Source organism: Argopecten irradians, chromosome 5 (genome assembly GCF_041381155.1).
Source record: "Argopecten irradians isolate NY chromosome 5, Ai_NY, whole genome shotgun sequence".
Taxonomy (NCBI): Eukaryota; Metazoa; Mollusca; class Bivalvia; order Pectinida; family Pectinidae; genus Argopecten; species Argopecten irradians.
The window spans coordinates 30,882,455-30,907,000 of record NC_091138.1 but is presented as its reverse complement, the minus strand read 5'-3'; the positions used below and the strand labels follow the sequence as shown (position 1 = coordinate 30,907,000).

Here is a 24,546-nt window from a genome sequence, read left to right as displayed (position 1 = left end):
GATATAGGATATCTATCGACCTAACGTGTCAGTGTCACTCGTCACTTCCGGTTCCGGAACGTTACATTAGTTGTAATGTAGACGCACAATTAACGCACTCGATGATACCCAATGGTCAATGGCCACGCGAAAATGTGAATTGAAAACGTTGTATCACATATCATACACACATCACGGTTCATTGAAAGTGAGCTTTTAAACCACGTAGGATATATGATGTGTATTCTATGTGTAAATGGGTAGCTTTACATTTAGCCACTATCTGATAACAATATGTTTAATTTACTGAAAAAAATATCATCACGACCGTTAATCTGTGCTCGTTTTCTTTTTTTATTACTTTTTGCTCAAAAAAATAATGATTTACCTGTCAGATTTACTTATATTATGGTATGATTATTTACTGATGTTTTCAACCGACTTTCTTTCTAAATTATAAAATATTTAGTACAAATACTTGTATTCGATTTTAGCGAATAATGAACTCTAGTTTTCCGATAAGGTTTGCATGTCTGAGTCCAATAGTTTAATGCACATGCACATATTAGAAGATGAAGAAAGAAAGTTTTATTAATTTATCATTATCATTTTTTTTTAATTTTTATTTCAAATAATTGGTTTCTCTACATTTTAGATATTAAGCGATGTACTATCAAATCAACTACATGAGGTCATTTGACCACTCGCTCCGTGATTTACCTCGCAGTTACCTCGCAATGAAGTTCGTCCTTGGTCAAGTCCACGTGGGCTCAGCCATTCGTAAATAAATATAGAGGCTCCAGTGGCATGGACACTGAACACTAGGATCAAACACCAGGACGGATAGTCATACGGCTCTGAAATTAATACAACAACTTTATTGATCCTTAATATTATCGTAAAGATACCGTACATCCAGTTATTGTCGCGGGTCAAAATTTAGTCATTATGACTTCAAATCATAATAATAAATCCTTACTATTGTATTTTACATATTATATTGTGGATTTGATTTTCGCGTCCAAATCGATGCCTGGCAAAATCGCGAAAGTAACCCGATATACGGCACATTAAATCGGTCAACAAAGCACACATTATTAATCATCTTAAAAACATTTGGCACAAAACAATACTTTATAAAAGAAGACAATTATCAATCTTGCGACTGACATTAGAAATATTGGAGTATCCGAACTGCATAAATGAAAGCTATAAGCAACATACAACGAAAACAGGTTCACTAAGTTTAATCGATTTACCAATTTACATTTCAAACCAAATTTGTTTAGCTTGTGATCTACTTTTGCGAATTTTGCGATTCAAGTAAATTCGCGAAAGTTCCTCTTCGTAAAGCAATATCTACGCAATTTCTATTGATGGTAGTTTACATTATTGTTTTTACAAATCTGCGAAAGTAAATCTTCGCGAACTTGTCTTGAAATGAACATCGGGAAATTTTGTAGCCGCGAAAAATAGTTTGTTTGCACTCTTATAATACGATGTTTTGAATTTGAGTCAGAACGTAAACTAAATATGATTCAGTATCAACCGCGTTCGATAATCATGTATCTAGAAGTATATATATATAACGATATCCTAGTTTAGTAATATTTTGATTAAATTAAAGAAATAAAAATAAAACAGCGAAAACCTTTTATAATTTTTACCAACACTTATAGCTATATGGTTTATTTAAAGTTAGTTATATGCGTCATAACATCCTACTATTTCAGTCTTTTAAATCTCATCTTACCCGTTCTATTGAATAATCTAAGTCAAAACACTTCCTACACTTTACTATATGAAAACATCGTATGCGTACAAATCCAATTTATTCAGAGGAGCGAACTCCGTAAAAAACATTCCTTTCTTATATTTCTGTACCGGGAGCAATTATTTTACCATCCTATGGGGAATGCTGAAGAAATTAAACGCTACGAGTAAGAAGTAGTGTAATATAATACCTTACCTAGGAATGCTGTTGGGGAGATAGCACCTTTCCGAATAGATACCACAATAGAAATCCCAGTCTCCAAAAACGGCACGGAAAAATCAATAAACTCATTCCTTTTTGGTGTTATTTTTAATGACGTCATGATCATGTCGGCTCTGTGTGTCATAACCTGTTTTATAAGTCCGTTCCATTGGCCCGTTCTCTGTTGATGGTAAACGAAAATATGTCATCTTTAACCCCTTAACTCCCAGGGTTTTAAGCAGAGTTCCCGAAAATCCGATATTACTTTTCAAAGTGATTTTTCACCCTTTTTCATCAACAATTTTGGATATGTTTATAAATTTCAGATCACAACCTTTTTTCACATTTTACACAATTAAAATTGAGTTTCATTTCACCTGAAATTGATCTGAAAAAACTTCATGTGAAATTCAGGTCAAATTCTTCACCTGAATTCAGGTCAATGTCAGGTGATATTCAGGTGAATTTCAGGTGAATTTCAGCACAAGGTTTTGACCTGAGGTTTTGACCTGTAATGACCATTTTGTGGCTCTTTTACATGAAATTGACCTGTAATGTACCAAAATTTACCTTAAGACATTATACCTTTGTTGTATAGTCTAAGCTTACGATTAATGTTATTTCAAATATACTTCATGAGATGTGATGTGTCTAGAGTAAACCCGAGCTTAATATAAGTGCATGTACGCTGTTATGTGTGTTTAACTAGAATTCTCTACTGCATTTTAACGACAGGCCAGTGAAGTTAATAACACAAACTGGGTTCACTAAATATTCGCGAATAGTCGATAAAACCCAATAGAAATGTTTTATAACATCAAATCAGCAAAGAAAAAAGACAATGAGACCGTGAATTTAAGTTTCACAATGGCAACTGAGATTCAATTTAATAGCAGTATTAATACGATGCTTTTAAACAATACTACGTTCAGTTTATGAGGAAATGCAGTCAAGATACATGTATCTAGATGATCTTTGAGCTTTCCTTCAATAAATGTATTTCCATATATAAAGGATATATTGGTTTCAAAATAAATGGTTTAAGAAATGCATTAAAAGTGTTTCAGACATTTACTTTATGCAGATTTATTAAGTCATTTCAAAGTTGCTTACATAATAACATCACAATTAGAGATTTTTATTAAACAAGCGACCTTCCATTGCCAACGCAATAGTTAAAGGCCTTTCCAAAACAGCTTTTTACTTTTAAGATGGGAATGTAAAACGATTTAGCTTAATGTTAATACTACATCTATCGTCACCTTTAGCACAATTTAAATAAAATGAATCAAATGTTGATTTTCCTTATGCCGGTCGTCTTGTGTTTCCCGTCAACATCCTAATTACCACGCGTTAGTTGGCTATCACTGCGCCAGAAAGCTAAACAGTGAAATTAATCTTTACTGTTAAGTTACTTAGATTACGCAGAAAATCTAGCATTTGTTTGAGTTGTAACCTCATATAAGGCCATCGATGTATATTTTCAGATGATATCATTGCTTTAAAGAAACTTTTAGATAAATCTTTGTTTCGGATATGTGGTAGGCCTTTAACTGTTATACAACGACATCAATTTTACCTGATCAGGGAGCCCCCATGTCTGGTCTGGAACCTCATATAATTCGTAGTCGAAATTCATTCGCTCACTTAGTATTTCCAATAGATCTATGCATAGTCCCGTACAACATCGTAACACCGTGTTATTGGATAGGGTGCTGTCGTTTTCACTGCAAAATACAACCATAATGAATTAATTTTACCATGTGTACAATGTTTGTGATGTTCATTTCATAACATTATGACAAGATATAATTCCATTCCTTGATATTTCAAAGTATACACATTTAAAACGATTGTATTTGAATTAAAACGCACTGACTAGTATACTGCTTTTGATAACGAAAAGTAGTAGTTCGAGAATTCTGTGTGGATTTGTTTGTTTTTCCATGAAATGCCTTTAATGCTGAGTACAATCACATTGTAGGTAATTCTTCCACAATATTGATTATAGGATCATTTAAAATATGTGCGAATATAGACACTGGGCTGTATAATGGGAATATTAGATTTTTAAAACTCATATTTACTACATGTATAAGAAAAATCACTGCACAACTAAAAACGGCAATTAGTGTTTTTCACAACTTGAATGATCTTTTCTCACTTTTCCATCCCGAACAAAGTGAGATGGATTCCCGGTGGACAACGCTGTCGGATTTCAAATTACTTCTAACGTAGGTTAAGTACGGCGGAATTCGAAATCAGACAGGGCTAATACATCTTTAAATAGTATATGAGGATACTAAATATGGTCTCATGAAAATGGCTTGTAGTTTCATGATATCATTGAGTTATAAATAGGAACATCTAAGTTTATTAATCGATTTAGGGTGTGTCCATCGCTATTCGCGGAATGGCGTTGCAGTTTGGAAAGCCTACATTGGGAGTGCATTTTATCGATTGATATGACTGTTTACTGCCGAAACCGCGAAGTACGGGGTCAAGAAAAAGAGGGGCAAATACGGCCGTAAAACACGCAACTATAAAGTTTTGAATGTCCCTTTGTTGCAATGATTTCGCTACAGCTTACAATTTTAAAAGTAAACAATTGTTACCTAAGGTATTTAAATAATGAAAATATACAGAATTTTCTATTATTTTATTGACAAAATTTGATACTTCATTGAATGGATTATGCATATCAAATTAATAAGTGGTTAATTTTATCGAAATATCTTACTCTTGCTTATAATTTATTTTCGGACTATGAAGAATGTTCTTTCAATTGCTTTGAATAGTTGTATGTGGTCATTTTCTTAATTGTGAAGCAGAAATTGAACAATGTATTATTATGTTATGCAAAAAAGGATAGTAATAATGAAAAACCAATCTTTTGGAATTATAATATAGTGTTTCAAAAAGTTTGTTAATTTCCCTTTTCCAGCTATTTTATGGAAATGCGATGTAACTCTAAGCATTAGTAGTCACACCGAATGAATACACAGGCAAACCTTTGAAATTAAAAAACCGATAGTGGTTATAATAAGTTTTATAATCTCTTTGCGTTAACGTCGGGGTTTCCAGCCATTCTCGGATTATTTTTTCTCGCTTGGAACTTTTCACAAACAAGAGCATTGCATGCAGCGGTAACCGTCCTGAATGAACTTATCGGTTTTTTTTGCAGTATAAAGCAAATCAAACCACACTGGTTATCATTAGCGAAGTTGCAATCCCCTTTGAGACAGAAGCACACACTACTGAAGGGATATTGACGAGCTAGTACCACTTTCACAACACATCTAATTGTCAGATACTATCATAATCAACGTTCAATCGAGCGGACAGTTTGGTAAATACCGAATCAACAGTCTCGTGCCGGAATCATACTGAATTATTGTCAGACGCAGAGCGTGGAAATATTGTGAACGAAAAAATCCCAAACGTCTATATCTGTAGGAGTCGTTATCCGAAACAAAATACAAACATTACCATCGTGATGGCAAAATCAATAGCAGAAACCTTTTGGGAGCAGAACTCAGACAACGAGGTATCCGTCACCATTCGTTTGCAATGGAGCCCCGGCGTTTGTAGGGTTAAGGCATTTTAGCAAGCCACAATGGTGACACAGTGATGTTTTAGCCTTAGCAGGTATTACGAAGCTCAAGACGGAGATCAGGAGCTTCGATAAAGTTGTCGTATCAAATGCGCATCTCGCTCAATGTGTTAAAACAGAAGAATCGTATGGATATGACATGCAGGAAAAAACAAAAATAATAGGAATTTAGAAATTTTGTAGAAGTTACGGGGCCCCTGGGAGATGATTTGGCAGCCTTGCAAGTGACGGAGTTTTAGGGAAACGAGTTTGGCACGCTATCATTACAGCGATGTCGAGTCAAAGAATTGGTAAATATCGGGTAGGAATTCAAACATCAAAACTTAAACGATCAAACTGCAACATTATAACCACTCTAACAACAGCAGACAAACATTTATGCATTTTTCGTACGGCTAAGATTATAGCAAACCTAGACAAAATCGTCAATATTCACACCGGTTTTACATTCCAACAGTACAAAATAAGAAATGTTGATCCAAACTTCCATATATGTTTTTTTTCTAAAAAAATGATATCTGTATATTACTTGGGTGTTTTATTAAAATATATGATATTAATATGTTATACTTATAAAAGAATGGTTTACAGACACAAGTGTATATTTTGTTGTTTTTGGCGTCATGTGGTTGTTGTTTTTTCTTTCTTTTTTTTCCAGAAAATGTACAAGAAGTACAATAAACTGGTTACCAATGTTACATAAAGCAATAAAATGTTCAGAAAGATTAAAGAAGAAATGAAAACCACAAATGTTGCGTCGTAAGTATGTATTATAGGTTTGAGAAGAAAATCACATTTTACAAGAAAGATATAAAAGAGAAACAAAAAGAGAGCCGTAAGACGACGACTGTGATATAGAAATCAATAGCGAGAAGCGTAGACCGGAAATAAAGCGCGGAAATCCAATCATTCTCACTTAACATCTGTTATGTCGGGCTCAAATTACGTAAAATCCTTCCTAATGAACTGAATGACAGTGTGTTGTTAGATTTGAGTAGGGCAAGGGGGAGATAACCTACTGATCTGCTGGATTGTACACCAGGCGGCAGGGCACGGAATGATGACCGCACTTTCCAGTCACTTTATCCGGATCAAGGTACATTACATACGGGTCCTCCTTCAACGTCACAATTTTGAAATGACGTTTTTCCGGTTTGCCTTTGGGCGGTTTCGTTTTCCCGCCCGGCCAAACGATTTCTTTCATTTGAATAAGCATTTCTGATCGATGGTGCCTCTTCATGGGAACCCATTCACCGACCTGTGGATTAGAATATAAGATACTGAATGTTGATATATGTCGGAACAAGCAAATACATATATATTGAAACCAAAAGGTTACAATATAACTTATAACTTTTAATGTCGTTATTAGAAACGTTCAACGATCTTCCATGTACATTTTATATAGAACACAGAAAACTGGATTCACCGCCCTATCAAACTAGACGAAGCCTGGTAAGAAGCTTTCCCACTTCTTGAATGTATTTCATTACAATATTTATCTTGTGTTAATATCCTTACTTCTCGGTATAAAATGAAATACACCTTCATATACCTTCATGAGTCAACAAAGTTGGTGCATTATTATGTAGGGGTAGAACAGGAGAAAATACACAATCCAGTCGAGTGCCAAACCAAAGATCTAACCCGGAGTCTCCAGCGAAAAAATACACTGTTCTACCAACTACGCCAAAGGAGCACACTCAACAGGTCGGGCTGTATTTAATTCTATGTTCACGCAAAACCGACCAGTACATTTCACATTTATTGAACTTATGTTTGAGCGCTATTCATAAGTTGGGTTTTATTAGTTTAACGTCTTATTAACAGCCAGGGCAATGTTAAGACGTGCCAGGTTTGTTGTTTGAGGAAAGCCTGAGTACCCGGAGAAAACCCACTGTTAAGCGGCCAGTACTTAGAAACTGTCCCACTTGGGATTCGAACTCGCGACCCAGAGGTGGAGGGCTTGTGGTAATATATCGAGACATCTTACAAACTAATCGGCTACCGCTACCCCTAACGCTATATATATTTAAAAAAAAGAACATATTCATCTCAAAAATCACAAGCATACCTCACTCCATGCCACTCCGCCATATTTACGTTGTACATTGACGATCTTCAGTTTGACCAACTCATTCACACCGTTACTGCTGAATCGGACCTCTGTATCGTTGGCATACAGTTCACGTACGGCCTTCATCCGGCTACATAACGGAGGGGAAAACAGTATTACATCTGTATACAAAACCCCCAACAAAAACAATGATAGATAAAGAATACATCACAATTGAGTAGTGTTATGTTTGTTATGAATACTAATTGTTTATTTATCGATTTTTTATTTATATATTTGATATCTACAATGCACATATACATTCGGGTTGAGTGTCAAGCCCACGACATAAAATAAAGTTAAGACTTTTTTTAGATAAGATGGGTTACATATATAGTAGGTGAAGAAAGGAATATTCCTATACCTCATTAATTTATTAGTTTAGTAGTATTTTTAGCATTTCGGATTTTTTGCGTATGTATGACATACCGAATGCTTATGGATTATTTCGCGTATTGAAATACCTTACATGCCCTAACTGATAACGTCTGATATTGCCTTCTACCTCATATTGATAGCATTAACATTGACTCCATACCACCCTTTGGTAATGATTCTGAAGTTTTTAACCGAATAATGACTCATGTTATTTATTTCAAGAGTGACCAAAACGTTTATGTTTTGCGCCAAGCCTTGTAATTGACTTTACAGACTTTGTATGACATACCAAATACATGTACATGATCATCCAAAAATCTAGACATATGTTTTTTTTACCCAATCAGAATTGGTTTAAAGTTATGTGTGCTTTAATATTCATGCTCACGAATCCAGGAGAGCTTGTGATACATTATTCAACCCTGAGAATTATAATACTTACAATTCACAGATTTTCATTTTACATGTACTTATAAAAGCTAAAAAATGAATTTTGGTAGTACTGCAAACACAAAAAAAAGTTATGGCACATAAAACTTTAAATTTGTCTATGGTCATCTGAGATTGATCAAGACTGAGTTTTACTTTTAAATGTAAGCCTCTTCTGGGATCTGGTAAGAATTAATAGAAATACAACGTACAATGACATGCAATGTATATAAAGACCACCTACTTAATACGACCACTTTCGTAGGGTCTGAAACGTCAATGTTTTCGGGGTTGTGTTTTTTGGCCACCTGGTCGTTGTCCCTCGTCCCCCAGTGTAGTATGGTATTTTGACCCCCACGGTAAAAGGGGGTGGGGGGTTCATTTTACTATGGGAGGGGTCATTTCACCTTAATGGTACATTGTCGCCGGTGTCAATATACCATGATTCAAAATACCATGCTACACCGGTATTCCTTATACCAGGTATGATAACTGTTACAATATGATCTTGAAATACGTACGTATATAAAGCCCGTCCGTCCGGCCACGTATCATTCCGCGTACTATTGCAAGACAGCATTGGAGACATGTTGTATCTATCTAAGTGTCCAGCCATTTTTGCGAGTGCTCTTCCCCAAATTTTAAGACTTGTTGCTGCAGCATCAGCGATATTTTCACCTGGTTCGTTGTAATAACTTAACCCTAAAATGAACAAGTTATAATTACTTATGCTCTGATGGATAGAATGTATATTGGTAAGCGCTACCACCTCTATGAAATTATTCTATTATTTTAAAGTTACAGTATTAGTGTGAAACTATTATAAAACAAAACATGTTGATCAAGGGAGGTAATCTATACATACACTGACTATAGATAACTCAAAATGTTGCATGAATGAGCTCAGGATGAAAGAAAAATTGCGGGAATTGTAACTTTAAAAAAAATTGTTGAGATATTTAACCCTCAAAAATAAAATAAATGCATAAGACTAAATGGTATTTCTAAATATAGACTGAGAATATCATCGAATTATTATGCCACAACTGTCGGGGTAGGAATGTATATACCTAGTGTCCCGATTGGATAAGAACGCGAAGTGCGTTGGCGTTTCTTCACCATTCCTACACTAAAAGATGAAAGAATCCAAATAAATCTGTCCCCAGTAAGTCCCAACTCCTCAGCAGCGTCAAGGAGGTTTTTCGCTTGCAATGACCTGAAAAATAAAAGCAATAATTTAGTATGTAATTTTGACCATTACTATAAGAACTTATTCTTATATAATAGTATCTCTATTCAGGTATTTTAACAAGTCACGTTTTATTATATCCGAGTAAGTTACAAATACCCATTTGTTGTATAACTAAAACTGAAAAGCGATAACTTACATATTAATATTTCCTCAATGGTTTCGTTTTTTATATATATGATTAATATTTAACGAAACATAAACATAGGTAAACAATAAAATGCAAATCATATAAAGATGAAGTGAAAAATCAGGTATATCATACTATAAACACATTATTTGGTAAGGAAATTAAAGTAAGTAAAATTTTACCCAGCTTACAAAAACCTAAATATTTGAAGGCACAACTATTGAATGTCCATGTATATTGGTGTCTATCGATGAGAACACCCACTTCCCTCCATATCACCAAGTATATAGCTCCGTAATGACTACAGCTGTTTGTTTGTTTGATTAATCAACGCCCTATTAACAGCTATGGTCATGTAAGGACGGTCTCCCATGTATGCGGTGTGTTGCATGTATGTTGTGCGAAGTGCGTGTTTTGATAGACTGTGGTATATTCATGTTATGTCTTCTTTTAAAGTGGAACTGTTACCCTTTTTATAGTGCTATATCTCTGAAGCATACCGCCGAAGACATCAAGCAACACACCCCACCCGGGTCACATTATACTGACAACGGGCGAACCAGTCGTTCCACTCCCGTTATGCTGAGCGCTACGCAGGAAAATAAACTACCCCTTTTATAGACTTTCGGCCAGGGGACAGAACCAAGAGTCTTCCTCACAGGGGTGAGCGCTCAACCAAAGGCCAAAAGTGAGGTGTAATGACTACAGCTGTAAATAAGTTATAAAACATGATCTTACATTGTGACCTGTCTAAACTGGATGCCACCGGGATAAGCATAGTGGCCGGCGAAGCCAGGTTTCTTGATTATAAAGAGTTTGATTACTATACATTATGAAGAAAAATTCTAAACAATTATGCTGGAATAGACAAACGTACATGTCACACACTAATATCTGTGCTGAATACAAACCCAGTATGAAGTAAGAAGACTCTGTTTTCTTTGGTATTTTTCTGTTGAATAGTTTTCTTCATTTTTTGTATTTGAACTTCATCGTCGTCACTGGAGTCCAGGTCTACTATTATAGTCGAAAGCACTGTCATTCTGAAAATCAATAGAAACCATATGATTAACGACACGGTGACATAGTAGTCGTGTGTACGATATGGTAAATATTACATGGGTATTATTTCCCCAACACACCGCGTTTTTTTTAAACATACAACACCGGTAGAGGTTGAACTAATATCAATCACGATTTATTCTACTTGTCGCGGCTTAACTACTGATTAACTGCCTTTTTCTACATAACCTATTCATTCTATCTTACCCTATCACACACCTTCGATACTCCAAGGGTTCCTAATACTGACGTTATATCCACCCCTGGACTATATCACAGTAAAACTGAAGGTACCAGAAAACGCAGGTTAATTGATCCTTTGATGTAAATGTACATTCAGTTTTACTATGACATAGTCCAGGGGTGGACATAACAATAGTCATAGTAACCCCTGGAGTATCAATTAAGACCCTAACATCAAACAGTGACGTTTAATTTTAATAATGTTATACGTAAAAATATATAACAAGTGGTCAAGTCGAAATTTCAATTCGCCTTACAAACTGCTTCCCTCATTGTTGTATTGCGGAAACTGACGTTCTTGTACAAGAGGTCAATAAAGCAACTAAAGCGAATAGAATAAGTCCGAAATATCATAGAAAAAGCATATTAAATTATGCCAACATGGAATAAATAATCAGGAAAGTGCTAATATTGCCATTGCCTGTTGCCCCATTCTTTTTTTATTTGACTATCTTACAATGGAATTTTCTGAAATGAAAATGTACATTTTGATCAGGAGGTTGTTTTTGACACAAGTAAGATAAAAAACAATCGCTCTTTTAACCCATTATCGATATTTCTAGTCACATAAAGTAGTTAACACTATTGATAATACAGATTGAGATCTTAATTTCGTGAAGTCACATTGCTCTCATCCCTCAGAACTAAACTCAAGGACACTTTCATTTGTCACAAAAAATTAAAACAATTCAGATTAATTGCTCTTGTCTTTTAGGCTAGCTGTGAGCAACCGTTGATACCAAAGGGAATTTAAATTTCAAGTAGTGAAATATTGTCTTAACGATAAAAAATGGTACTGTGTTAAACGGTGCCAAGTATCATTTACCGTATGTCTTTATTGACATAAAACATTTAGACATTTTTGTTTATTTAATGTTTAATGTTTGCAACGTTCTGTCATACTACACATAGACTCTGCGTCTATTTTGACATAAATATCCACTTTTTATTTTATTAAAAAAAGCACTTTTTTCAATATCTTGAATTAAAGGAGTTAATAAATTATTAAGTTAATTGTGAATTTTTCCATACTATTGTGCCAAATTGATTAGTTAAGCAGCGAATAATTCAATCTTGTGTAACGAGCATTTTGGTTGGCGTAAACATTTACTGTATCAGCCCATAAAGGAAAAAAAGGTGTTGCCGTTTGTAACGTCGCTTGTGATTGGCTCGTACAATGGCGTATATCTTTATAGGATATAATACATTACTAAAATAGCAGTCGGTTAGTATTGAAAGGTATTTATTATATAACAAGAACAAAATCGATTTTGTTAATGATGTATCAATAAATAATCAGTGATTGATTGTTCAGGTAGAATTGCATTGGTGAGAGCTGCAATTTTACATTTAACAATAAACCATAAGTTTATTAAGCAGATTGTCAGTTTTTCAGAATTATCAGGTAAATAAGGCGATGCAGGAATTAGAGTACTTATGGTAAAGTATTAATCAAAAGCGCTGAATGTCTATAAAATATAAAATGTATAAATATTTCTGTACTGGCTGGTATCATGGCCCAGTTTCCTCAATATTTAAGAAATTTTAATTCCCGATTTGAATTTTATGAAAACATTACTGCAGTTAAGATAAGTTTCTTCACATGATCTGAACTTTTTCATTGTCTTAAGTCAAGCTAGATTATTGATCTCACCTGACCCATGTATGTAATGTTCTGGGAAATTTAGTAAATTGTTGCTAAAATTAATGGTCTGGGGTACCAGCCTCTCTTATATATTTAAGGATTAATGTGAATAGACTTTTTATGTTGTGTGTACATATATCACAAACATTAAATGTACTCTTATCATCAGTGTTCTCACTTAAGGATGTTTTTCAGTTGGTCCTAAGAACCGGTTGACCCTAAAAATAACTGATTCTGACTGAAAGTTACTAGTCCTTACAAAGATACAATTCATCCTTGTAGTTTATATACTAGTAAAGTAATAGTTTACTAACAAAAAAATATTATATAATAATTACGAAAAATTCGTTTTGTATAGTTTACTCTTCAACCTTTCTACGATACTTTTGCTATTTTTGTTTTGAATATCTTTAGTACTCTATCAAAGGACCAGCTACATGGTAAAAATTGTCTGCCCTACTCTAAAGTTGCTGGCCACGGACAGATGGACAGGCGTTAATTTCGAACGCTGCTTATCATAAACCGCTTCGTAACATTTTTTTTTTCAAATAAATCCTTATTAGTTAATCTACTTTATAAAGATAATCTGTCCAAACTTCCAAATTCATTTTGAATTCTATTTCTATAAAACCATTACGCTATTATCTCAGGCAATCAGAAACGACATTAAAAACACTGACACTATTTTCACCCTTTATGCGGTGATAAAGTTAGATTTTAAGCCAATGGAAATGCTCGTTAGAAGCAAAATTGAATTTTTATGTAAACCTACCTCGTGACTCTGGTTATGCCCGGTCTTGAGTTATGTAGCTTCACAAGTTTATTAATGGAGTTAACAAACTCCAGATGTTGTACTGTCGAAGTGGTGACGACAGAGAAGTCGGTCCAGTTGTATCGCTGAAGAAGAGCTAATAAACACTGGCACTGATGGTAGAGTGTAGGGGCCAACTGTAGGACCATGGAATCCTCTTCTTGCTGTAATAAGTTTTTAAAAAAGTATAAAAACAGAAATATAGAATCTTAATTGAGCGTTCATTTCATATAAAATTGTATGAAACGAGTCTTTAAATTTTTATTTTTGCGAGCCTTGGCGAGCAAAAATTTTAACTTTGAGACGAGTTTCATAAAGTTTTATAATACACATAACTACAAAAACCTATATTTAAAAGAAGCTCACGTCAAAATGTATTGCAAAAATCCGCTAGGCGAGCAAAAACTTTAACTTTGAGACGAGTTTCATAAAGTTTTATAACACACATAACTACAAAAACCTATATTTAAAAGAAGCTCACGTCAAAATGTATTGCAAAAATCCAGCTGAGACCACAATTTTGTCCTGCCGTTCTCGTAATCCTGACTTAACGTTATTTTTCCTGACGTCATTTATTGTTTCTGTCTGACGTCACAATGAATTTCTAGCCAATGAAAATCGCTTCAGGTCATATTACACTAGTGACATATGCAAAAATATTACATGGGTGAAATCACTGGATATCAGGCGGCTTATGTGATAAATAGAATGATATTGTCACATATTTACATAGGTCGGTACAATGTATGTGCATTTTGTTTGTGTCTATTACGCTTACACTGGCCCTTGACCTCGGGGTCACGTAATCGAGGCCAACCTGCATAAAATTAAGAATTATTAAACCAACGTTGTTCAATGTTTAAAAATCTCCACCGAATGAAGATGGTATCTTACAATTTTCTTCTTTCGGGGGCGGAGGTGCCTATCAGATTTTGACTAAAACTGATTGATATTGTTTCTACCGGTATTAATTTTTGCAAAAAGATATTATCCTAATTATTATACAAATTTGTTTTGAAAATTCTTCGGGTATTTACAAGTTTATGTTCCTTTTCCACACTTCCTTTATCTGACTTATATCTTTTAGCATATCCATTTTGCTTTAATGCAATTTCATGACATAATTCATGCTCTCTATGCGTTGGTGTATTTGCCTCAATGCTACATCGCTTTTCATCTCGATTCATTATATTTTCAGTTTTCAAAATATAGTGGGGCCCTGGAGAGATTAATCGAATTAGTTTTGTTTCGTAATCTCTTGCGTTATAGTATATCAATATTCGCTATTTTTGATGTTTTACTTTGGTAAATAAGACATTTTGACAAAAGACATATTTGTGGCTTCGCAAGGCTTCAACTTTTTGAAATGAATCTGTCTGACTTATCCTGTATATTGAAACATAATGCACATAAAAGCAAAAATTGGTTCTTTAATCACTCTCGTTGAATATGCAAACGAAGAAGAACTGAAAAACTTAAGGAATTAAGCATTACACTGCCAAGCAAAATACCCTTAAAAGGACAGGGCTAAACGTGATGTTTAAAAACCTTTTTTTAGGGAAATATAGTTTCAGAAAGAACAGTTGCTTGATTTCAGAAACAAGACGGATTCGTAGAAAAAAGATGTATCCTTGACTGTTACAAATCACATTTTATGAAGTAACACTATATTTCCAACAGTTCTGATACACTATAACAAACATCAGTATTATTTATACAGCCTTGTATTGACGAATATATCCCATTCAATAGAGTGTATATGGCAGACTCCAATGTCCTGTCTACGCCGCAGTAGGCTACCAAACGGCCGCCAGGTCTACCAAAGTGCCATTATCCATTCTTGGCAGATTTACAAGGCAAACGATGATATTTGGGAAACAATACTACATGTGTGCAGATGCCCGCGCTTACAACCCTTTATGGTGATATGGGGTAGACGCTCACAGTGAGATGCCAGTGTCAAAACTGCAGGTTTAGAAAGACTACACATTTAGGAAGGTCTAAAAGTTGTCATAGTACATATTGTAATCTACGGTTCGATATTAACTTCAGACAATGTCACTGTTAAACATTGGTTTTACAGAGCGACAGTGCCTATTTGCCAACTTTTTCAAGCTTTGGGCTGTTCTCTGGTCTAGCTCGTAGTGGTATTACCATTAAATCGAGACCCATAACGTAATACAGACAGACACTTTTAGCATGGGGGAGGAATATAGATTGACGGATATTGACCAACGCTGTTGTCTTTCGTTCTTGGGTAGTGCATTACATTAGTGTGAAGCAATTTTCTTCTGCGGCTACACAATTTCGCAATTTTCAATTCAAAACAAGTTCGCGAAAATTAAGATTCGGGAATTTTAACGTGAAATGGAAACTCTTATTAATGCATAGTTTGTTTACACTGTGGATTTGTATCACAATTTTTAACCACTTTAACGTTTATTTTAGTATAATTAGTAACCAAATGAAAACAAATGGATATTATCTTGATTGTTATTCAGAAAAAGGTTCTCTATCTCATAGATGAATAATTAAAGTCTATTTTATTTTGTTAATTTTAATCAAGATTTAAACACATTTATTACACAACCTATCTTTAAGCATGTACTTGTTGCTGACATACGCACTATTATCTTGATGCTCACCATTTAAGTTTTGAAGTTAAATATGGCGTTTGATCCTTTGAGGCGTGTGGCTCATATATATAAATTTACAGCAATCTCTGCAATCGAGGCTCCGACTAATCCATATCCATCATATTTAAGCTTTTAATCTTCTATTCACTCGACATAAAATACTTCATAGACAAGGTGTATTTTATTGCCTTTACCTAATTTCACGCTTTATATACCAGTAAGCTAGACCGGAAGACACCGTTAACGGGTGTTCATTCTGCAGTCTCGCCGCCTTTATGGTTTGGACTGCACAGAAGAAATACGTGATTTTATCATACAAAGTGTTTTCATTGTGAACTTCACAGGATGCTCAAAAATTGATAGGCAAACTCCTGTTTAATTAGTGGCAAAATGTGTAGCACAAAATCTAGTGAATGGATGGATATCATCTCCAGTGACAAGGAAAAACAATGAACGCGTCTAAACGCACACTGCGAAACAATGGAATACCCAATTTCACTCGAGGGTTCAGTTCACAGACAAATAACGGGATTTCGATTGTACCAAACATTTTATTACGGATATTCTACATTTTGGCTCTGATCCCGAACGATACTCAGGTTTTCTCATTACATTTTAGGGCTTTATTCATGACTCCGTCCGTCTGTCTACTTTAAGGTTTGGATAGATAAATGGTATGCCGGGTTAGCGAAAGGTATACGGATGTCTGTATGTCGGGGCATACGTCATCATTACTCGTAGTTACGCCTCGAGAATTGCTTGTATTAGATCGCTTTTATTGAGCTGTGTGTTTCCATTGAGATTAGTGCAGGCCATGGTGAATAAACAGGTTCGCCGAGGGTTTTCCTATAACGCTGGGTGACTTTTATAGTTTTATTTACTGGACCGCCGGCTCATTTCACGGGTCGAATTTTTCACGATTTTTGTCCAAAAACGTGAAAATAATAATTTAACGGTTTTAATTTTTCACAATCTGGCTTTAAGGGTAAATACAGTATGATTTAACCATTTCTTAATATTTCGCAGATCAACTTTTCGCGATTAAAACAATGTCTCACGATATCGCGAAAATACTATCCCCGCGAAAATATCCGGTCAAACTGGTAGTTTAGTAGTACATGGACATTAGCACACTTTCCATTAATGAAATGCCATATGTGAACATTATTCAATTTACCGACGCAATGCAGTGAATACTTGGTAATGTCAGTAAGAACAAGCAGAATGACTGTATACTTAATATGGTTTCAAAGTAGTCGTTATTAGGAAATTATGTTTGGTTCGGTGTATTAAGTTTAACATCGAATTACTTATCAGAGTCATCTAATTACGGTTTTTCATGTGTGCACTGTGGTGCGTGTGTGAATGTATATTAGTGTTGTGTCTCCTTGAAGTAGATGAACTGAACTATTTTCCCTTTTGATAATGCTACCTCATCGACATATGTCTCAGAAGACATCGAACAGCACACCTAACCGGGTCACATTATACTTACAACACGTTTGTTGGACGATAAAGAAAACAAAGCATTGAGTCATATTGCCAAATGCAAAAATGTTTCATTTAAAACACAGATGATGTACTCAAACAACCCTTAGTTGATATCCGAGCCTAAATTCCAATGTCTAATTAAGTTAAAACAGTGCTAGGTGAATTTCTATGTCAATATGAAGAAACGTTGTTTTAATTATCTTTATATAAAAATAGGAAGTGGTAGGGGCTTTTCTGGTTCACAATGTGTTAATTTCAACTAATATAATTGTATTATACTCAGTAAATACTTTCTTGGTTATTTGATTTAAACTGTAAGTAGTCGATATATGGATATCAAAGAGGTAGAAATGATGTAAGCATGACCTTCAGAAAAATTATAGTGTATTATGAAATGAAATATGCGTTCTATGTATGATAAACACATAGCTACTCCTATTTTAAACGTCAAACCCGTATAATTACATCATAGCACGCCATACGAACATACATGTACAATAACTAAACTATTGGTACGTATATGATCGTTAGTGTACATGCTGAGAGTATAACCTAATTCAAAATATAAACCTAATTGTGTCTACCCTAGCCCTGACATTGCCAAAATTATATTTCAAATGTCGACGTTTAATATGGATGAAACATATTCCTTCATATACGGTATTCGTCACATCTGTCAAAATACGCGTGCAAATTAACAGCGCCATTTGCATATCAAAGAGGTTCATTTACATACCGATATAGGTCATCGTGTCTGTACGAGTATATAAACTTCTTCTATGTGTTTAGTTGTATGTTTGACAATAGCGTAAACGCAAATAGATTTCGATAACTACTATTTTTGTTTAATTTACCACTTCAGTTTACTTACAAATAACTACTAATGTGATGCAATTGTTGTCAAATACTCCTATTTTTTTGAAATTTATTTCCAACAACTGGTTTTTTCTACATAAGGACATCCATGATAAAAATCATGCAGTTTTAGACAGGGCGATTGATAACATTTTGAGAATTCTTATGAATTCCACGTGAAATACATCTTCAATATGAACATAAAAATGATATTTTGTTATGTCTAACATATTTATACTCTGGTATTTGGTGAAATAGTACCATGAATGGAACATGTGATAAATGATGAAGACAACCCTAGGATGTAATTTTGAAAATAAATGAAATGGACTGCAGTGATGTTGACACTGAACGAAGTTTATCAGTACTGACCTGGATTAATTTAATGGGCCAACAAATGAAACACTTTAATGAACTACGGTAAGTTTTAATAACTCGAGAACAATATATCAAATTTCAATATAAAAAACCCCCATATGATTCGATTCCACAATTTTTACTCTCTAAATTTAGTGTAGCCTTGTTGACCTTTATCACAATTATGCGGCTGTATCCTTCTTTCATAGATCGACGGTGAAGTTGTGAACGTATGTTGAAGTGTTCGAAATGAAACACAAAACGAATGAAATGGATACTTAGACCCTACCCTGTCGGTCAGATATAACTTATATGGTTTTCCCCACTCCTAACTCCATCTGGGATTCTGGCTTTTCATTCATAAATAGTGGAGAACCTAATTGGAATAATTTTCTTCTAATGAACATTTGTGGATATATAGTTAATTTTGTTTAAAGTTTTTGTTTGAATCAATAAAGCACTGGAAGAATAGCTAGTAAATGTGTATGAATTTGTGAAATAACAGCAGAACAGTACACAGCAACAAACCTTCAATGAAATAATGTCAATCTATTCACAAACAGTTTTATTGCAAATCAACCGTTGGAGCATTAGTGACGCGGTTCGTGACAAAATAATTGCTTTATATGTTTCAGATTGTAGATAGCGATGAATGTTTTGTCTGCAGAACTGGACTTATCGGTATGGACAAGACGTCGCACCGGATTAGGCAATGCTGCAGACGATGACGGCAGTGATTGATGACGTACTACACCAATTACCACATTTACACGGACTGGGTCCCACAATTGATTACGTAACCATGCAAGGCGTTCAATTAAGCGATATAAAGAATGTCAACAGAATTAATTACTACATCCCGTAAGTGGGTGCTTATGGACACCAACACATCGACCACGTCGTTTAACCACAGTGGCACCATTAAATGATGCTCTTTCCCTGCCAAGTGCATCGATCGATGTGTAGACCGAAGTGTACCTATACAAGGGTATATCTCAGCTAACATCAGCTAGTGTAGCTACCAACTTGTTATATAATACTGTACATGGGAGCGCTCACACGAAACTGTTCATTCTCTTTATAATAGAGCTGTTTCATTTTCTGATAACACCATAATCAGCTCTTCTTTATTGGTTACACTGACGAAGAATAAAAGACCGTGAAAACACATAGTATCAATTGATAGGAACTTGATAATGATGCTTCATTTATCAAATACTTTTTATGAGTAAATACTAATGAACAATAGATAAAAAACAATCTGTTAGTGTTACAATGTAAGTCACATCATGTAGAGAACAATTCAAAACAATTTGTTAAATCAGTGCAAGAAGGTAAAATGTATTGATATCATGACCGAAACGTTTTTCAAAAGTTGTGCTTTTTAAAAGCTTTGGTGTTTTCAAATGAGCTTGCCAAATATGTTTATTGAAGTCAATGAGTTAATGACGAACATATCCTTCGCTGTGATATTTTATATTTGGAATCTTATTCGATGCACATTTTCGTTAAACAAACTTTGCAGAGATTTCGCCCTTAGTAAGCCACATGGGTATGATTTTCAAACACTCTTTCTTTGATTTATTGCGTGTGGATTTAGCCATAAATAGGAGTTTCTTTGAACAATACGCGGTATATTTCAAGAAAACAATAGGTATAAATCTCAAGTTTCAATCGAATAGCTGTCACATGTAAACTCTAGGGGCCTACAAACATGGCGGTGTATTTCGAAGCGGTAGGATCAAGGACAACGCAGCCTCACTCTCAGGTGACGAATAACAACTAATCTAATTTAGAGCGGTAGGGGGCGCTCCAGTCCGAGAGAAATGTCACGTGAAGTACCTCTAAGGAGCCATAACTGAGACACAGGGCAATAAAAAAGCACAACAGACGCTAAGTGTTACACCTCTAACCAAACTGAAGACGAAATGGATAGACACGTGCTTTCGATGCTTAGCAGTACAGAATTAATGTCAAACTTACCAGTAACGTTGACAGTCTGAACAGAAATGTCTATTGAATATCCCATTATAGTGCTTCAACTCTTTTATATAAGATTAAATAAGACAGGCACCGGCTGGCTGGAAACTTTTAAAATTGAATGATTTATCAATGATTTATTTCGACCCATTTCAAGCCTAGGATCTCTCCAACTTACATCAATTAGTCGTAATAAAGCTTTGATTCGGTTAATAAACATCGCTTATTCTTAAAACAGATGTGTATTGCATTTGTTTTACCTATTAATGCATTAGATGAACAAAACACAATGTAATAAAACCCCTCTTCGAATTTTTGTTTAATCAAACACATATCGACAACAATCTAAACTTTGTTCTGCAATTATTTTACACTGTACTGACGTCAGTATCCATATTAAAGGTTAACGGCTAAATGAGGAGAAGAACGAAAATAATGCATATTTTTATGCATCGAAATACGTTTTATAGAAGAAAATGTTTTGACTAAATCTTCAAGCAACAGTAAATAGACAGTGTGTATATTATGAATCAATATGGAATTGCAGATGCATGCCTAAATAGAGCTTTTGATAAGATTTTAATGTAAACCTTGATCGCTAAATCGAAATAGACACATGGTATGAACCAGATGTAAATACAAATACTACCACAACGCACTTTTGGCAAGCAAAAATGTACCATAAGCTAACAAGTCCCGAAGGTGTGGAATAAAAAAAATCAGAAACCAGAAGATTTGTGAAAGTCTGTTTTGCAACACTATCAGTCATACCGAACCATCTGATACCGTCACATGACAAATCATCTTACTGGCCTCCATTAAAAATGTGAAGTACAATTTTTTGTTGTTATCCAATACAATTTAATAATTTCATAAAGTGCAGAAAGGCAAAACTATGTTAATTGTGAAAGCATTATATAGTTTAAATGTTGTTTTTAACTTTTTGACTTAAAAGACGCAAACAAAAAGCATAAAAACGTACTAGATAATGTAGCAACCGTATCAGATTTCCATTAATTGTACTTATCCACTGTTTCATTAGAGGAAGTTGATAGGCAAATACATTTGTTATGTTTTATCGATAAGTAAAGCCATACTTTAATAATGCCAGTTGCAACTTTTGAGTAAGATCAGTTTTGCGTTCTAGACATGACTCCCGGCTTCGATGTGATTCCTAAATGAAAAATACATTATCTTTTTTGGCAAACCGGTGCCTTAAGTCTCATTTTATGGCCTCTGTATGCAAAATCTCATGATATCGACACAGGCCGGTGTTTAGGCATTACAACACTACATCAGCAGGCCTGATTGTTATAGATCCAGCCATATTATCCAATGCTATCACTGTACGACCACCGTCTCGTAAATAGCTGTAAATCGCCAGGTTTTAATCAAATGGATGACACGGTTTCTAGACAGGTTTACAAGGAATAGTGCCTATTTCGTTCAATCAAGTCATGTGTTATCCTTTAAAAATCAATCTCTATTTAGACAAGAAACTAAACAAGTGCAATTAGTTTGAGGGACACTTGGTTCTGTTTGGAATGATTTCCATGGCGGCATATCGAGTTTATATATCACATCATGATACAGTATAGTAACATGGTAGCTGGAAGCAGACCTCATTGTGCTGTGCTCTCGGTGTTATCCCCCTCTTTGTCTTAATGGACTGTTAAAAGCTACGTGGCCGTATATAAAGATTAGGAAAGAGAAAACGATTTTTCTGTGACTTATGGCATATCGTTAGAAGCATTATTCACAAACTTGACAAAGGCGACAAAATAAGATATTTTCATCGTTCTTTATTTGACGCCTAGCATGTGTCCTAGATCTCTGTATATTGGATGCTTCAATGTTCACTATCTCTAAAATTGTATCTGTTATCGAAAATTTGTTCAAGCTGTGCGGAATGAGATGTTTTTCTTCAAAGTGAAGTTATAATTGTCTAACACATAAAAGTGAAAGATTCGGGTGTTCGTTTGTATCAATTTAGCAGTTATAGATCAGTCTTAGATAGGAAAGCACCAGTCACAACATGAGCGAGATACACACACCAGAACCTATATGGATATATGACTTTCATTTCATGTATGATCGATTTCATTAAAATGGTTGCGGACTAGGTCTAACACGTAGGTCTTGGCCCTTAAGAGAGTTGGCAAGCGGTCCACTATCGACCGAGCACGTGGTTCACTCACATAACACATTCTGCTGTGTGTTTTTCTCCACCATATATCATCGGTAACAAGGAAAATGTAAGTCTGCGTATGTTTTGTTTCCCAAGGAAAAAATGCATATAGGTTGAAAAAGGAAACAACAGGCTACACTACATCCTAGTTGTACTGTACAATTAAACAATAACATTTTTTAAAACTTGCTCGATCATCAAAGACAGAATGCCACAAAACCATACTGAGATCAAAAGTTTGTTTTTTCTATGAGAGCAAAATGACTTAAAGCACATGTGATCCAATGATGAATTAAGTGACAGTAAAATTCTCGTTTTCGCGAACAAAGAAAACTTAGATATCCAGGGATGGGCATTATTACACAAGGTTCAAATATGCGTATATTCGATGAACATAAACGGTAGCAAAACAATCTTTGACAGCACATTAAATACTCATCACTGAAAAAATCATGTTTAATGCATATGGAATGATCCGTAAGACAATTGTATGATAATCATGATAACGGTGAAGGCATATGTGTCATAACTGATTGGATTATTTACTTGTTGTTTACTTCACGTATTCTAGATACAACCACAAATCAAAATGAAATCAGATTCAAAATTCTTTAAAATCAACACCAAATATATTTCATTTATGATTCATTACCATACGCAACATCAGCGGCTTTACGTAAAATGCTTTTGATGTCTCTTTATTCTCTAAGTAAATAGCACTCTGCTTTCATCATGGGAAGTTGCTACACTTCTTTAAATTTATGAGTTTTGGAAAACTCCTGAGATGATATTGAAGCATCAGTGTTTTTGCAAGCTTTCCCTTGTTGTCTTGACTTTGGCCTTCGTTTCATTGACATGGTCGGTTAGCCCGCCTAAATGACGGGCTCGAGGTCATAAAGTGGAGCGGTTTAGCTTTTTCCTCAAGGTTAATTTAATGCATGTTTGAACTTGGCACAAATAGTTTGGCCTATTATTTAGTTTCATTGGCTTTATTATGCAATATGCACTGACGTTTTTATACGTTTTAAGAATTACCAACTGATTCAATTAAAAAGTATTATAAATGCCATCAAGACAATTAAAGCGAACAGAAAATATTTATATTTTGGCTGAAAGCACAAATACGGTATTATAAACTGTGTGTCGCATGGTATTCTTGGCATTTGGTCTATCGAAGTTAATTCTAGGACACCCTTACTTATTTAAAGCGATACTCCTTTCACTGCTTTGTTGAATTAAGCTAGATACGTTATTTTAACGGAACGTTTAATTTTAGTTTTAAGGTTTTAACTCCCTTCACAATGTATTGTCTCCGGGTATGAGAAAATATAGGAAAAGAAGTGGGAAGGGCAAAAGGGTGTAGAGAAATTAAACAGTGGAAGAAGGAGTCGGTATTATTTATATATATA

General features: G+C 34.7%; 1 protein-coding gene across 1 annotated transcript in view; it reads right to left on the bottom strand.

Moving 5' to 3' along the window:
- The window catches only part of LOC138323509 (glutamate receptor ionotropic, NMDA 2B-like), a 50,968-nt gene that overhangs the window by 14,729 nt on the left and 11,693 nt on the right, over positions 1 to 24,546 (bottom strand). The window contains exons 2-10 of the mRNA XM_069268162.1: positions 13,592 to 13,794; positions 10,781 to 10,912; positions 9,561 to 9,706; positions 9,012 to 9,192; positions 7,642 to 7,774; positions 6,587 to 6,825; positions 3,534 to 3,681; positions 1,949 to 2,135; positions 711 to 836 (exon numbers count right to left, since the gene is read on the bottom strand). Of these exons, the coding sequence (XP_069124263.1) occupies positions 711 to 836; positions 1,949 to 2,135; positions 3,534 to 3,681; positions 6,587 to 6,825; positions 7,642 to 7,774; positions 9,012 to 9,192; positions 9,561 to 9,706; positions 10,781 to 10,912; positions 13,592 to 13,794 (1,495 nt within the window). The remainder of the gene's footprint in view (positions 1 to 710; positions 837 to 1,948; positions 2,136 to 3,533; positions 3,682 to 6,586; positions 6,826 to 7,641; positions 7,775 to 9,011; positions 9,193 to 9,560; positions 9,707 to 10,780; positions 10,913 to 13,591; positions 13,795 to 24,546) is intronic.